Below are 16700 nucleotides of genomic sequence, written 5' to 3'. Positions count from 1 at the left end.
CATTCTCTCTCTCTTTCTCTCTCTCTCTCACACACACATTTTACAAAATGAAATTATTTCCCCCTGGGTGAGAATCACTGGTCTATGATTTAAAGAAGTAGTAATTTCTTGCACTGACACTGATATAATAACGCTTTGCATGTATCATTTGGTTTTATACCACTAAACGAGATATGGATTTAGAAGAACGACTCATTACTAGCAATCCGCGAGATTGTACGTGGTTTATCGACACATTATGAAGCAAACCCAAACGAACTTGTTGGGACACTGTTATATGCTTACGTTCTAAGTGGATGTAGCACCACAACTTATCCCTACAGAAGAAAAAGCGATTAGCTACACCAATTATTTTGCGTCTTGTTAAATCTATTCGTCATCTTTCACAGTTTGAAAGGACAGGTGACTTTCATGTTTTTGACAAACTCATATCAGAATCAACGTTGTTTTTCGTTATATTGTACAGTAAAGGGGACTTTAACAGCCTTGATATATTGCGCCAACATTTATTTGCTTCAAGCAACTCTGATCTTAGAGTTCTTCCATCTACTGAGGACGCGTTTCGGTATCATTTCCTGAGCTGTCTTTACCAACTGCTGTTGTACCATCGTGTAAATCGTAAAGATCCACAACTAGCAATGCCAACAGACTTTGGCACACACCTTGTTGATGACAGACTTGTTCCAGTTATGTGTGTAAAACCATAAAAAAATTATTATTGAATTTGCCTCATTCAAATATGAAACCATCGAATGTTAAAATAACTTTATTTTAATAAAGATAAAAATAGAATGCTTCATTGGTTGTTCATGTTTAGTTTCCACTGAAACGTGTGGGAGAGTAAGACTTGTTTCACACAATAGCAGTGATATGAATGAATAAGGTTATGCTTTTGTTTTGTTGATAATATCATTCCTTTTATAACAGGGTAATATGACTAAGACTTTGAGTTTTCATGAAGTCAGATATATCAGCAAATTTACTTTCAGTAAGATATACTAAGGAAACGTTTTGAACATACTGTTAATTATTGCTGTACATTATTGTGTTAACATTAAGTTACATGCAAAATATTCAGAAATGTGTACTATCTGACCTCATGTTATGAAATAAACTATTAAAAAATTCATTGATATTTTGTTATTTTTGCTAGCAAGTAACAAATTGGATATTCAAATACGAGTTGTTTGAATAAAATTAAAAACTACTGAGTTTGCACTTGCTTGCCCTTTGACCTTTATTTTGATACTCAGATTAATATCATGGTAGATCAATTTTCATGAAATACGAGTAATTATTGTAAATACTTTAAATGATTCTTATTTACCATAATGATTTAATATATGAGTTAATACAGGACCCTTTCAATATTTTAATGATAAACGAAGATGAAAAATAATCTTGGACTGTTGTCATCTCTTGCAAAGCATTTGAAATTGTTTTTCTGCACTTACCCCTGTGGTTTTTTATCCAGATCATCGTGAGGCAACTTCATCCAATCCAATGAACACAGTTCAAACGATCGAGGAAAGAAGTTGCGTTTCTATGGCGCGAAAATGCTATTGACGATCGAAGTGGACAAGATATATATAAGTTGCAGCGAAAATTGAAATCATATATTTCATAATATCGTAAAAAATATTAATTGATTTAAAAACATGTAGTTATAACCAACATAAATAAATATAAGAACATATACAATTACAATTATACTTAAAATGTTACATACACAGTTTTTCAGTAAAGTTATAACATTGATTGTATTTCAAATATATACACAGGTTGCTTCGTATTCTATTGCATGCTCACAAGTAGCATATGTAGCTAAGTAGCTTGGTCTGGCGAAAAAGAGGACAGAGAGATATTAAAATCATTTTAGTATCATTTTCAGTACAACTTACACAACCGTAAATTTTAATTATAGTTTTTTGTAGTTTTAACTAACTAAATAACCAATTAGTCCTGACACTCAGAGGCTAATTTAGCTTCATCATTACGTTTTTAGTTAAATATTTACTGCACTCTAACATCTAAGTCTAATTTACACTACACTCTATAGTCTAAATAAATTATAATTCTATTCTGAATAGGCCCTGAGGCAGCTTGGTCTGAGTGGTAAGAAAAGAAGTTAATATTAAACTTTAATACCTGTACAAATGATATTATAATTGATATCTTAAAAAAAGTTATTAGGTTTACTTAAAAATACCTTTGTTTCTCCTGTATTGCTGGCATTATTAATGTTATACTTATACAGAACAACGGCAAGAAATCTTTCAAACAAAGTAGTCTTCCAAACAGTGACACAACGAAACTAGTTATAAAAGAAGCGCCAATACAAAGTTTATATTCATTTTTAACCACGTGACGCTAACTGAAATTCTAGTGGGAGGAAAGAATGATAGATTTTTTCCTCCTACTTAGCACCCAGTGGTACAGCGGTATGTGCGGATTTACAACGGTAGAAACCGGGTTTCGGTACACGTGGTGGGCAGAGCACTGATAGCCCATTGTGTAGCTTTGTGCTTAACTTCAAACAAACAAACCACCTACTAAAACAAATATAAAATCCTCGTTTACAATCACAACTAGTTTTTTGCGGTTTGACATGCTAGAGACGCTGAGTCCAGTGGGTATGATTTTTACGGAAGTAACTTCGATTAAGTTTCTAAGTATGGTTATTAATTACCATTTTTTTCATTTTCATTTTGAATGGCAGTTGGCCATGTAATTTTAAGATGAGAATCCTTGTTTTTCACATGGAGTAAAGGTTTACAGTTACAATGTCTCCAACAATTTTTCTTGAATGATTAGTTAGTGCCCTAATCTAAGAACAGAGACACGAACTTGTAAAACTAAAAGAAAGTCTAAATAGCTTGGCGGCCAACTTTAATTTCAGGTAATCCTTGTGCCAGAGCTTTTCGTTCGTTTCTGGCAGTTATTTAGATTTAAAAGTAATTATTTCCGAAGAAATAATTACTACCCTAGGGTGCTCGAAGATTAAACAATCCTCCTTCACCCCGCGCGTGGCCTAGGAATATGGGCTTAACTTGAGAAAACAGGAAATTAATGCAGACAAGGTATGTAAATTTAAAAAGGCAAACGTGAGAGTAACGGTAAACAATAAAAAGTGAAGAGAAAGATAAACTAAACGGCCTATATCGGACTGATGGTCCATCAGGGCGGCGGGGATCTAAAAATCCTATGCCAAGAATTTAATGTGGGGGGAAACGGGAGTACCTCGAGAAAACCCACTTTCACTGGTAACGACCAATCCGTTACCAGTGCCTGGTTAGCGTGAAGTAAGAAGGGAAGTAAAAGTGAAGTCCGGTGCTGGGGGTTGATTAGCTTTTGAATGAGTTGTGGAGTCGCCCGATGTTCTCCATGGTTTTATTGTGGAACAGGTTCCGGTTCCAGGCAGGTGATAAAGGCGTAGGGTCCTCGGTGAGTGGGCGGAAGGCACAGAAAGGTTCGTCGGGTAGGGAGAGATAGGGGGAGGTGTCAGTTACTAAGGCGTTCGGTGAGATTGACGACGATGATGTAAAAAGTGAATTGGGGCTGAGAAGCGGGTTGTTGGTTTTTTGATGGGCGCCGTTGGTAACTGTGAAGACTTGCGGCTGGGTCTGGGTAATGGTGGTTTGGGTTGACATGTCTTGTGATTCAGGAGTAGGTGAAGTTTGAGTAGCTTGGTCTATTGTAATAGGATGGGTGGTAGAGTACTGGTTGGCAGAGGTTTTCTTTTGGGTGTTGAGAAACGTGGGCTTGGGGGGTAGGGAAGGTATGGGGTGGGTGAGGCTTAGGTAAGGTTTTTCTACCTTAAAGTGATGATAATCAAGGTAGCAGCCATGGGTGAGGATGGAATCTGCTGTTGTTTTGGAAGTTGTGACAACGTTCATGAACGTGGTGGGTGTAACTGTTTTCTTTGATGGGATACAATGGACTGCGTGGTTCGTAGTACCAGGTTCTTTAGTATTTATCAGTTTGATGGGGTCTTCAGATATTCTATATTTAATATTATAGCTTTCTGGACTGATTTTTAACTGTATAACACAACATTAAAGAACAGCGAGGGACCTTTTGGTAAGTGTAGGCTGTCCTATTCACTAAATTAAACAAACCCTTTAAAAAAACAAAATTTGATAGCCCTTATTTACATGTTTGTCAAGCTTTCCCTTAAACTCGTTTAAATTGACAGCATCCACCACATCTGAAGGCAACCCATTTCAGAGACCAACCACCCTGTTAGAAAAATAAAGCTCTTTTAGCTGAACTTGACTTATTCGCTACCAAAATTTATATTTGTGTTTCCTAGCCTTACCATTTTCACCATTAAATACGTAAAGAAAAATGACCCATCGACGCTATCTTAAGCACCTCAATGTATTCCCCACTAACTCTTCTTTAGTGAAGAAAAAATAAGTTTAGAGAGGTATTATCTTAGTAGCCCTCTGAACCCTTTCCAACAGTTCAATGTCCTTTTTGAGGTAAGGAACCCAAGACTGAACACAATACTTCAAATGTGATCTATACAATGACATTATGTCCTCTTTAGACTTGTATTCATTATTTCTGTACATACAAACTAAACTTCTATTTGCCTAGCCACTAACAACAACACGTTGGTTAGATGGCTTAAGAGACTGATCAACTAAAACACCAAGATCTTTTTCTTCCATAATTATATTGAGGTTACTCCGATCATAATTATGCTTATAATTCAAACTATGATATCCCACATGCATTTATTATAATTAAAAGTGTTCTGCCATATATTTGCCCAACTCACCAAATAATCTAAATCCTCCTCACAGTCAGCAACAACCAAAACTTTAATGTTATCAGCAAATTTAAATATTCTATTGGCCATTGACGGAAAATTGAATAGTGATATTGTAAACAGAAAGTTGTTACGTTAAACCTTCAGACAAACATATTTTTGTGCATTTGAAGGAAGTATGTATATCAAAATTAAAATATATTTTACAGTTCGGAACAAGCTGAAGTTGTTATGGAGGATCTGAAAGGTCAAACACCCAAGAAAAATGAGGTAATTCCAATAAAATAGCACATTCTCTGGTATTAGATGTTGCAGTCTTGTTCGTATGGAAAGAGGGCAAGAGTTTGTTGTCATACCTAGATGTTTTTAAAAACTTGTAACATAATTCCTTACTTAAGAATTACAAGAGGCTATGTAAAGTAAGCTCTACATAAAATATAACTTGAAATGTAGACCATACACAGAATTGTTGTGTATAACATTGGCTATTTGTATGAATCAATTTTGTCTTGAAGCAATTAAACATAAAAATTAGTTTAACGAAGAAATTTGGATTTCAATACTATTTTCAAATTGGAGAGCTTGTGTGTTGACACTGATTTTCCTAAAAACTGTGTAACATTTTTATTGTTTTTTTTTCTTATGTGTTGTTTTCAAAACAATTTGAAATTTTAGCAATACATGTGTTTTACTACAGACAACAGAAAAGACTGAAATTGTAAAAGAAGATGAAGGAAAAATTGAGGAAAGTGATAAACAACTAACAGAGGAAAAAGATGAGAAAGAATTAGAAGAGTCAACAAAAGTTGTAAATGAGGAACCTGTTAAAGATGATGATGATGGTAAGTGCGAGAAACTGGTATATTAATATGAATTTTTAATATTTCATTATTACAGCTGCAAGGAAACAAGTATATTGTTCTCAAATTCCTGTCAAAAATGACAGTTAGGTGCAAACATCAGTGTATGGAAGTTTCATAAGTTTTTACTGTTGTACTGATGTTTAAAAAATGTTCCTTTATCTATTATGTAAAGATGCAGAGTCAGAATCATCTGAAAAACCAGATAAGGGTTCCTCAAAGAGAAAATCAGAAGATGGAGCAGGAGATACAGTAGAAGAAAAATGTAGCCCTGAAAAGAAAGCAAAGCTTAATGAATCGGAAGCAAAAGAAGAGTCCGAGTTATCAGAAACTCCAGCAGTTGAAACTAATGTATAGATGTGTTATAGTTTTCAACCTCGTTTAAGTATGTATTCTTACTCTATATCTTAGAATTTTTCTTTGTGTTCCATACTGTTTTCTTTTAAGGTGGGTTACAAATAATTTATTTGCACAAAATATCATTATACCTTATAACTGAGGCAACAGCAAAAAACGATAATATTTAAACTCACAGACATTGTCCAAAGACAGCCATCTAACTATCCTTTTTGAAGTTTGAGATGAACTGATGTGGGTATGTGAAAAGAATAAAATGTTCTTCTACAAAAATGTATTTTTCAGTTGTACTCTAACAAAATGACAGGATATATATATAAAGTAACTTTTCCTTAGAATTCCTTAGGACATGATAATATATCTGTGTTCTAGCTGGCCAATTTTTGAAACATTCATATTTCTAGGGCTGCTCATTTTTTTTTTCATTTGTATTTAAACAAAACATTGATTTCTATGAAGTGCAAGACTTCTTTACCAGTTTTTTGAAATACTTTTGTTTGGTTAAACTGAGAAACATTTGAGTCATTTAGTTTTTGATGAATTAGTTCTATTGGTTTACTGTAGTGTGTATGAGAGTCTTGTTTGTAACTTTTAGCAGACATGAATTTATTATGTCTCAATTTAATAAAGGTGACTTGAACATAAAAGTAATGTATAAATTATAAGAGAATAGACCAACCAAAACACCACCACCAAATATAGCCTTTCATATTTCTGTGGTATTCTTCTTGAATACATTGATAACCTTTGGATAAGGATACTAAAAGAGAAATGGCAAAAATGTATCAGACTAAAATGAATCTTTGATGTGACTGAGTTCAGGAATAAAGACTGAACACAATGTGGAAAATAAAGCTTTATCTACAAAAACAAGATATGGTCAACTGAATGGAGGCAAGAGAAATGTACAATACAATAAATGGCCTTACTCTAATTGTACACAACTCTCTCTGAAGAAGATCTAGCAAATTTTGGAGAAGAATGAGAGAACAAACTACTATATATTTATACTAACAGGATCAATTCCTGCAATGTTGCCTACATCACTTAGTCATTCCATAAATAGATATAGGGAGGGCATTACCTCTAGGTATTTTTAAACCTATACACAAACATGTTACTAAAGACACAGTAACAGACCAGAATAGTTCTTTAGTGACGCCTGCCTTAAGAGTGCTTAGAAATATCCTGAAAATATGTACCTAGTACAAACAATAAGGCTGATATAGACTATGATCAGTTTTCTGTATGAAAAATTTATATGTGACTTAATCCATGTATATATATATATGAAAATATAAATTTAATATGGACTAAAACTCAATCTTTCTAAGCTAGAGAGAGAAATAAATGTGGTATTTTTGGACTGGAAAGGGTTGAAGAAATGGTCCAGGACCTCAGCTGTTCTATTGAATATCAGCAAAGATGTGTGCTCACCTCTTCAACCAATTACAGAAACAAGACACAAGTCGAGACTAATTGCAACTTAATACACAAGACATTTATGTCACCATTATAACTGTCGAGAGTTCTTAATATTAATGCCAAGAGAAAACCACAAATTGGATCATCTTTCCCAGATTGCATGCATTACCAATGTCATTTGGTTAAAGTAGAAGCAAAGATAGGGAGTACATATCCTCCAGTTATTTCTAAAATTGTACATGATTGATCACACTAGAAAACACGTAGTATCCTACTGAAATATTTCTCTTGTGATAATTTCAGAAATGTCCCTAAAATGCAACATACAATAAAGCCAAACTGAAAATTATGACCAAGTGTCACCAAAATGAAAGATAAAATTCTCGTAATTTGAACGAACAGCAATGGAAATAATTACAAAAAACAAAAATTGATAGACACACATACAGAAGTCACAAACAAATAGTAAGGGCTATTGACAGTGAATTATTAATGGTACAATATATTACCACAGAAAATAAAAAAGTGAATAAGGTGTACAATGTCCTACTATTTTGTAAATGAAGCATTTCAGTGTTTTTATGCTGCCATACAGTTTATTCCTTTATGATTGCCGAATATTATTCCAGGTGTCTGTATCAGTTCCTACAGTTAAACAAAGCTGTTTGGTTGCTTTTTGACCATTTCATATAAGTTGTTCATATTGGGACTTTCTGAAGCCCACACATGGTTGTGAGTATTCCATCAGCATTTTTACAAAAAAAGATATCATTTCATCACATCTGCAAATTTAATTCCCAGATGATAAGTCGTGTTCCTGACAAAATGATTGCATAGTGGTTAAGAATTTGTCAGGATGCCATCAATTTTGTGTAGATAATCAACACCGTTGACTGAAATGCAGCCTCAAACTTGTATTTATCCCCACATCACTGTAGATGTTGTACCTTGATTATAATGCTGTTATCCTCTATTCCACAGAATACACTGTCATTGATCATTTCTGAACAATTCAAACTTAGATTCATTTGTAAAGAGCATAAATTTCCAGCTTTGCCCATTCCACAGTTTCTACCTTTTGGATGGGTTGCCGCTCCATGGCAATGGTGTTTAAACAGCCACACATCCATTGAGCCTACTTCATGCTAATGTGTGTCTTACTTTTCTCAAGTTTATATTCACTTGTATTTATAGTAAAGTCGTTGGATCTTTATTCGACTATCATATAAAGAACGTGCCATAAAATTGGGCGATTAGGATCAGATTTTTTTTCAAGTGGCTACGTGTCCATGGCTTAAATACAAACAAATTTAATAAGTAGGTGGTCCACTGGTAGCTCAATGGTGTAGCCTAACTTGATCTCATAGGAACATTATATGGTCATTTGTAGTGAAGTGATTAAGCATAAGCTTGAAGAATTATCTGTATTCCCTTTTTCTACAACATTTAGGTATATAGGAACAACCAAAATGCATTTAAAAAGCCACAAAAAATTTAGAGATTAGTATACCTTCTTTTACACATTTAACCATAATGAACAGAAAACAACTACCAGACGTCAAATGTTTTGAAAAAGATTAAACAGGTGTAAGCTTATAATACAGATATCAGATGTGACAAAAGCAAACTGTATCATCTATGAAAGTAATGTCGTGTTTCACTGGAAGCTTTGGCACTAAAATTAATGTCATGAAAACATTTTGTTAATCCAGCCAATAGTTCATTTGATATTAAAATATAGTTAGATGAAGTAGGTTTTGACTCTAATCATCCCATTTTATGGCTCCCTAAGATACTTCTATTGTTAACAGTGACAATTGCATGTACCTTCTTCAGAATCTAGTTCCTGCTGGAACCTACTTTCACGGACAAGATGTCTGCCAGGGCCGTGCCAGAAGAAAAGTCCGGAACGGGAAAGAAAGTCAGTGAGTGAGAAGCAGTAGATTAGTTTCTCAGGAGACAGTTACGATCAAGACCTTACAGTCTTGAAAAAGAACGATTGTATTTGTCATCATGGTAGGTTGAGTCAAATCAGTAGAAGTATTCTGGTAGTGTAGAGTATAGGCGTGTGTGACCATCGTCTTCGTGGGATCAACTGATACTCTAGGCTGAAACTGGTTGATGAAGGCGCAGGGAAAAGTCGAGAGGTAAAACCTCGAAAAACGATTATAGTAAACTTGGTTTAAAACATATATTCCTAAACTGAAAGTTTAAGGTTAAACGCCACTGGGGGTGTTAAGAAAAACGTTTTCTCTTCGCCCCCCATTTGTGATATATAGAATTAGATTGGCTGCGTGAAAAGAAAAGGATAGCTGATGGATCAGTGGCAATCAAGAAGTAGAGAGGGAACCAGGAATGGTCAACACAAAACCAATGGCCGATGTAGGACTTATGGTTCTTCAGGGCGGCGGGGCATCCCCGAGAAAATCTACTTTCACTAGCTGGTGCCTAATGATTGGCATCCAGTGTTGCTGGATAACAAGACTGGTTATTGATTGGGGCTGGTCTCCGAGTTTGAGTTAACGGGTGGAAGTGTAGCCCATGCGGGACTGAGTCTTTGGGTAGGTATTTGAGGAGGTGGCTGCTTGATAACGGGACCCATACCTGATGGAGCTGGGCGACGGGGTGGTTTGCAGTGCGGTTTTCAGCTCTGGAGTGGTATAGATGATAGGAAATGCCACCGGTAAGGATATGGTTTGAAGCTTGCTGCAACGTTGTAACTATTTTAACGAAATGGAATGGTTTTCCTTAACTTCTTGAGTTGATGCAGTGGGCTGCGTGGAATTTGGTTTTAAAGGAGTGCTCTTGATACCATCGTGGCTTGTAGAGGGATCGACACCTCTTAGAAATACAGTCGAGAGATAGCATGATTCTTTGTACTTTTATAGGTTTTATAATGGTATGGCACTTCCTGATTGGTTAAATGACAATCAGTCACGGTGTAAACTATCAACACAAGACTGCACTCTAGCACAGTTTATAACGGTCTAAAATGAACACGCCGCTACAATCAGAGTTCAACAACAACAAAAATTTATTGAACAATAAAAACACTTAGAAATAAATTCAACACCTACAAAAACACAGTTACTAATGTTAATAAACAATATATCATAAATATCAATATTATTTCAAACTTGAAATCAGTTAGGTAAAGTGAATTTAACGTTAGTTTAACGTAATGATTAAGCTATATTAGCCTCTGAATCTCAGGAATAATTTAGTATTTAATTAAAACTACAAAAAAGTACAATTACAACAGTACAAGCTACTGATGTGTTAACTTGTAAGCTGTGCTGGGAAGAAAGAGAATAACGGAGTTTTTCCCACCTACTAAATAAAATATACATTTTAGCTGTGATTGTAAACGTTTACAATCACAGCTAGATTTTTTTCGGTTTGCCAAGTAATGCTAGAGACGATGGGTCCAGTGGATATGATTTTTACGGAAGTAACTTTGCTTAAGTTTCTAAGTATGATTATTAATTATCATTCTGCTGATTTTCATTTTGAACAGCAATTGGCTATTTTGCGCCATTTAGGATGAGAATCCTTGTTTTTCACATGGAGTAAAGGTTTACAATTACAACATATACCGTACTAACTATAAGATATAAGTCTCCAACTTTTACAATTTTTCTTTAATCATTAGTTAGTGCCCTAATCTAAGAACATGATACACGAAATTATAAAAGTAAAAGCAAGTCTACGGGACTTGCAAATAGATTGGCGCCCAACTTTATGACATTAGGTGAAACCCGGAACGCCTACATCCGCTGACTGGCGGAATAACGTTCAGAATCAAGCCAAACGCACCCGAAAGTTTTCCGTAAAATAAGTAAAAAACTCCTAAAAATATTTAGAATAAAGCTACAAATCCCATATAATATTTTACTTGGGTGAATTTCTACAATATCATTGTTAATTGTTTATTAATTCAAATTGTACTTTTCTGCTTTAAAACTTTTTATGCTACATTAATGACAGTGTAAGTTGTAACTGTAACCTCTCAAGATTGGTAAAACGCGGAACCATCAGATCTCAAAAAAGAAAAATATCAAAATATCTCAAACAAAAAACGTTAAAAGTAATCCTTACAAAAATAACGATATTAGAGTTCACTAATGAGGGGTACGGTTTCTTTTATTACACTAGAAGGTGCTACGTCTTCCATAACCTATGTATAAATACATCTGAATTTACTACTATTACAAATAGTAAATTGAAATAATAGATTGTATCCGAATGTACAGCGTGCATTCTTACACCGACTGTTTCAATGTTAATATTAAAAGACAATCTTTGAAACTACATCAACTTATTACGGACTATTTGTTTCACAAGTCAAAACACACATTTGTAAAGGTCATTAAATACTTTATTCTGTGATCTATACTTGACACAGACAGTCTGTAATGCCGATATTCGACACTGAATGCTAAATGCACCTTATCAGTAAATCTTTGAAACTGAATTGACTTATCACGGACTCGTGTCACAAATCAAAACACACATTTGTGAAGGTCATTAAATACTTTATTCTGTGATGTATACTTGACACAGACAATCTGTAATACCGATATTCGACACTGAATGGTAAATAAATCTTATTAGTAAATCTTTGAAACTGAATTGACTTATCACGGACTAGTGTCACAAATCAAAACACACATCTGGAGGGGAATAACCTTAACAATAACAGTGTAAAGAAAGAAAGGGATCTTGGTGTAGTGATTGATCAGTCTCTTAAGCCATCCAAACTGATAGGGCAAATAGGATTTTAGGTTGTATAAACAGAAATATTGAATACGATTGTAAAGAGGTTATAATTTCATTGTATAGGTCACTGGTTAAGCCACATTTGGAGTATTGTGTTCAGTCTTGGGCTCCTTATCTTAGGCAGGACACTGAACTGTTGGAAAGAGTTCAGAGGAGGGCTACTAGAATGATGCCTGGGGTGGAGGGGTTGTCATACGAAGAGAGGTTAAGATCTCTGAAATTGTTTTATCTTGAAAAAAGAAGAGTTAGAGGGAATTTGACTGAGGTGTTTAAAATTGTAAAGGCAGTTGATAGTGTTGATGCATCATATTTTTTCATACTTAACAGTGAGAATTGTAGGACTAGGGGATGCAAATATTAAGTTTGGCAAGGTAGGAGTCATCTTCAGCCAAGACAGTTTTATTTTTCTAACAGGGTGGTTGGCCTTTGGAACGGGCTGCCTTCGGGTGTTGTGGAGGCAGTAAATTTAAATGAGTTAAAGAAAAAGCTTAATTACTGTATGAATAAGAGGCTTTGAGTTTTTTAATATTTTTAACTCGGTTTAAAGGATAGGACAGCCTAGATTGAGCTGTAGATTTCTTGTTGTCCCTAAACATTATGTTATGTTATAATCTACACCATGCAAATTTCAGATACTGTGCGGCCTAATATGTACATGCAAAATATAATTCTGATTTGTGTTAAGTTATTTTCGTTAGGATAACATATTCTGATTGTCTTATGTTACAAAATCATCTTTAGAATAATAAATATAAAATACATTTAATCACCAATACAGCTTTAGAAGTTTGAAACAGAGTATAGAGAAGGTAGAACTGAACACGAGAATTTATTATTAATTTTAGGGTTTGTGGCATTTTCAAAATTTTGTTGTTGAATCAATTTTTTCTATTTTAGTTAGTATAATTTATTTTGTCTTAGAATTTCAGTTTTGGTCTTATGTGTCCAAAATGTTTTAAATATGTTCACTAGTGTAATTTTGTCATTAAAACTATAATTTCTATGTCTATCTTTGTTCTGGTAACAGTCTTCATATTTTCTTATTTGTTTCTTCAATCTCAGACATGCAGTGAAAATAGGTATAAGAAAATATAAAAGAAAGAAGGAAAAACTGGATTTTTTTCTAATATATTAAGTCAAAATATTTGCCATTAGCTTCATGAATGATAGTAAAAACAAAAAGAAATACAACTCTTTTGGTAATAAAATAAAGTATCGTGAACTTTCTAAACGTTCTATAGAAGTCGTTTCAATACTATGCTCGTTATTACAAGTATATCTGACATATTTCCAGGCCAGATTTAGAATAAGAAAGTTGTTCGTCGGGAATTACAAGAGATGGAAATATCCTGTAGATTTTATTGCATGTTGTAATAGTACACTCACAATAAAATACTTAATAAAACTGAGTAATAGGTTCTGTAAACATATTGTTACGATAGCGGAAGTCACGTGACGCTGGTAACACAGGTCATGAGTTTCTCGAAGGATCGTGACTGTTCCTGGCAACTCTAGTCTATTCCAGGCGCCCTCTATTTTAGTATATAAGCCCGGCAAATAAAGCGGAGATAATGGCAGATAGACAGATTTAAAGATAGATAATTGAGTCAAGCGAGCAGTAGGCACCGTAAGTAAAGTGCGTGAATCGTTGTGAATTATAGCGCGTGTTTAAGTTAAAGTTACTATGGAAATTAAGTGTATTACAAAGTTTGTAACGAGAAAGAATAAACTAGTTTTATTTAAGAAAGGACTTGTATCGCTGAAGTTCCTCGGGAAGAATTTATACCGGGAAATTAACAAACAACCAGATACGTAACAATATGTTGTCCTTTGAAGCGGAGTTGAAACATGGCAATACAAAACAAACACGTCTTCGCAGTCCAAATCCTGCTTCAAAAACATGAAAGAAAGATATGTTTGATTCATGAATGATGTATTAAGCAAATATAACAATTTTCATTGAAAATAAGGTGGACATACATTCAAACTGGTTTATTACCTATTGCTAGCTTATTTTGTATTAAGCGGTGCTAAAATACAGATGTTTTGATTATACAAAGTAATCCTGACCTGGTTTTTACTTGACAGACAGTATCACAAATCTCTTTTTACTATGTGTGTACGATACGTACTAGGTAACACAAAATTTTTTGAGAGTTGTAGTTTTGTAAATCTAGTTTTTATAGAGTTCGAACTAGTAGTGTCTTTCTGTAAGCAAGGAAACCTCGACGTTAGATGTGTCATAAAATGCTCAAGAACAAAAAAGTAAGTGAACAAGAGTTTGTAAGGCATCCCCATTTGGTTAGTGATAATTCACAGAGAGTTTTTTGGAACAAGGAAATTACCAAAACAAAATATCCATTATGGAAAATCTTCCATCATTTGTTAGAATAAGAAATACTTCGGTTAATAGGAAACTGCTTTACATGGCCTGGAAGAGAAATCACAAAGGTGTTGTGGATTTATGCAGAAAACAAAATGGCCAGAAACAAATTTCAAGAAATAAAAGCCCATTCTCCAGCTCACGAGTTTCAAACTTTAGACCAAGCTATGAATGAAAATGCATCTGTGACTCAAGAGTTTTCCAGCTCAGAGACACTGTTTAGTATATTTCAACAAAATAAGTCAAACAAGCAATAAAAAGTTGTCACACAGAAACCATAACCATGTTAGAACACATAACAACAATGGATGTAAGTGCTCAAGGTCAAAGCGCTAAAGGTACTTCTTATGTCGGATAACAATATATTCTTTTTGGTTTCTCAAAGGAACTGTTAACATTAGAGACAGCGAGCTAGAAACTATATTTTCTACATCAAATAGATATTCCAAAACTTTCAACCAAATCAGTGTAACCTGGTGAAATATACTGCTTTTTTAATGTAAGGGGTTTGTTGGTGCTTATTGGCGCAAAGCAACGAGGCTGTCTGCACCAAACAACCGGTATAAAAACAAAAAGTAAAATACATCAACATGTAAAAAGAAAACAAGTTAAAACAATGCCCACAAATCAGGTAAAAACTAAATATAAGGAGTTTGTTGGTTGTTTGGTGCTTTTTGGCGCAAAGCAACGAGGATATCTTCGCCAACAACCGATATAAAAACAAAAAGTAAAATACAATAAAATATAAAAAGAAAACAAGTTAAAGCAATGTCCACAAATCAGGTAAAATATAAATAGAAGTAAAAAGGCCAGTGGCCCGCACAAAGCTAAAAACAATCAAGTTTGACAGTGTCACCATCGCCAATGACACCGTCCAACGACCGAAAATACATGTCTAAAATGTGTGTCACAAGGTCACACATTGGCAGATCAGTCTCACATAAAAGAGAACGAGTTGAAAAAAACTGTGACCAATGCATAGCCTACGTAAGACAACTTACTCCCATCGATCCTTATGGAAGCTAGACGGCCAAATAACAACAGTATACTTGATCTGGAAAAGCTTGTTATGAAGTTGCTCACGCCAAAGCGATTGCCAACTGGCGCAAAGCTGGACCTTAACCATAAGCCATATATGGGACAGGCAAGGCTGTGACGATGCCAGAGCAGATGGACTAAGCTGTGGTGTCAGCATACACATTCACTACAATACTGACATAGCTAGGTATATATATATATAAACTGGATAGAAACAGAACACAGAGAAAAGTGGGCCAGTTGTTTCTGAATATCGACGAGAACAGGTTAAGAATTCACATGAAGCTATTCCAAAGCCAGTAGAGAGCTAAGAGGGTCTGTGTAAATAGTACAATTAGTGTACCGCTTAGCTTCTACGTGATCCAGGGCAAGAGAAAGCCCATGCATGAAGTCAACAACAGTGTCCTCTAATGATAGACGAGATGTTATCTTGAGGTTTCAACATCAACGTCCCTTACGTTTGAATAAGAATTACCAGTCACCTGGGTAATTTGACGTTACTCATTTCAATTAAGTTATGTGACGTTTAAAGAATCTGTAAAATTATCTTGGATGAATCGGTCTTGGAAATAAGTATTGAGGGAGTAGAACCAACCCCATCAATTCACCACTCAGTAAGGGCGACTGTCCAGTCCATTCATGTCCTAGATCAGACATCAAATGAAAGCTCAAACTTTAATCTAAGTTCTTTTCAAGTATTTTTGTTTTAAACATTTGATTTTCATACATACTTTAATGTTATAATATTTACTTTCAAAATTTTTATTTCCACTTATAATGCTTCAAACATTCCAGTCTTTCATTTGCTGGGTGCATTGTATATATACTTAATAAAATGCTGTAATTTTGCTTGTTTATGTAATGTTTCACTCATTCTTGATTTTCTTCTTTCTCAGATTGCTCTTGATGGGATTAACATACATTCAAAGAATAACTATTTGCAATTTTAAAATAAATAATTTGAATTACTCTCTACAGTTTCCAAGTTCCCTAACAGTATGAATTAACTTCTAATCTAAAGCTTAGGCGGTTTATGGTTATAAAATATTCATCGTTCTTTGAACTCAACTAACAGAGTTGA

The 16700-nt window shown here is 34.4% G+C and overlaps 1 protein-coding gene across 2 annotated transcripts in view; it reads left to right on the top strand.

Moving 5' to 3' along the window:
• Positions 1 to 6837, top strand: part of LOC106463260 (nucleolar protein 12-like) — a 37515-nt gene extending 30678 nt beyond the window's left edge. The window contains exons 1-4 of one of the 2 annotated variants that reach the window (XM_022390695.1): positions 4456 to 4484; positions 4987 to 5047; positions 5475 to 5619; positions 5813 to 6837. In XM_022390695.1, the coding sequence (XP_022246403.1) occupies positions 4471 to 4484; positions 4987 to 5047; positions 5475 to 5619; positions 5813 to 5994 (402 nt within the window). In that variant the 5' untranslated portion in view covers positions 4456 to 4470 and the 3' untranslated portion in view covers positions 5995 to 6837. Of the gene's footprint in view, positions 1 to 4455; positions 4485 to 4986; positions 5048 to 5474; positions 5620 to 5812 lie in introns of those variants that run through there. The other variant, XM_022390696.1, reaches the window with a different exon arrangement.
• Positions 6838 to 16700: the final 9863 nt, after the last annotated feature.

The sequence above is a fragment of the Limulus polyphemus genome, unplaced genomic scaffold (assembly GCF_000517525.1).
Source record: "Limulus polyphemus unplaced genomic scaffold, Limulus_polyphemus-2.1.2 Scaffold1362, whole genome shotgun sequence".
NCBI classification, from domain to species: Eukaryota; Metazoa; Arthropoda; class Merostomata; order Xiphosura; family Limulidae; genus Limulus; species Limulus polyphemus.
Note: the sequence above shows the minus strand (reverse complement) of the source record. Positions and strands in the feature narration are given on the sequence as shown.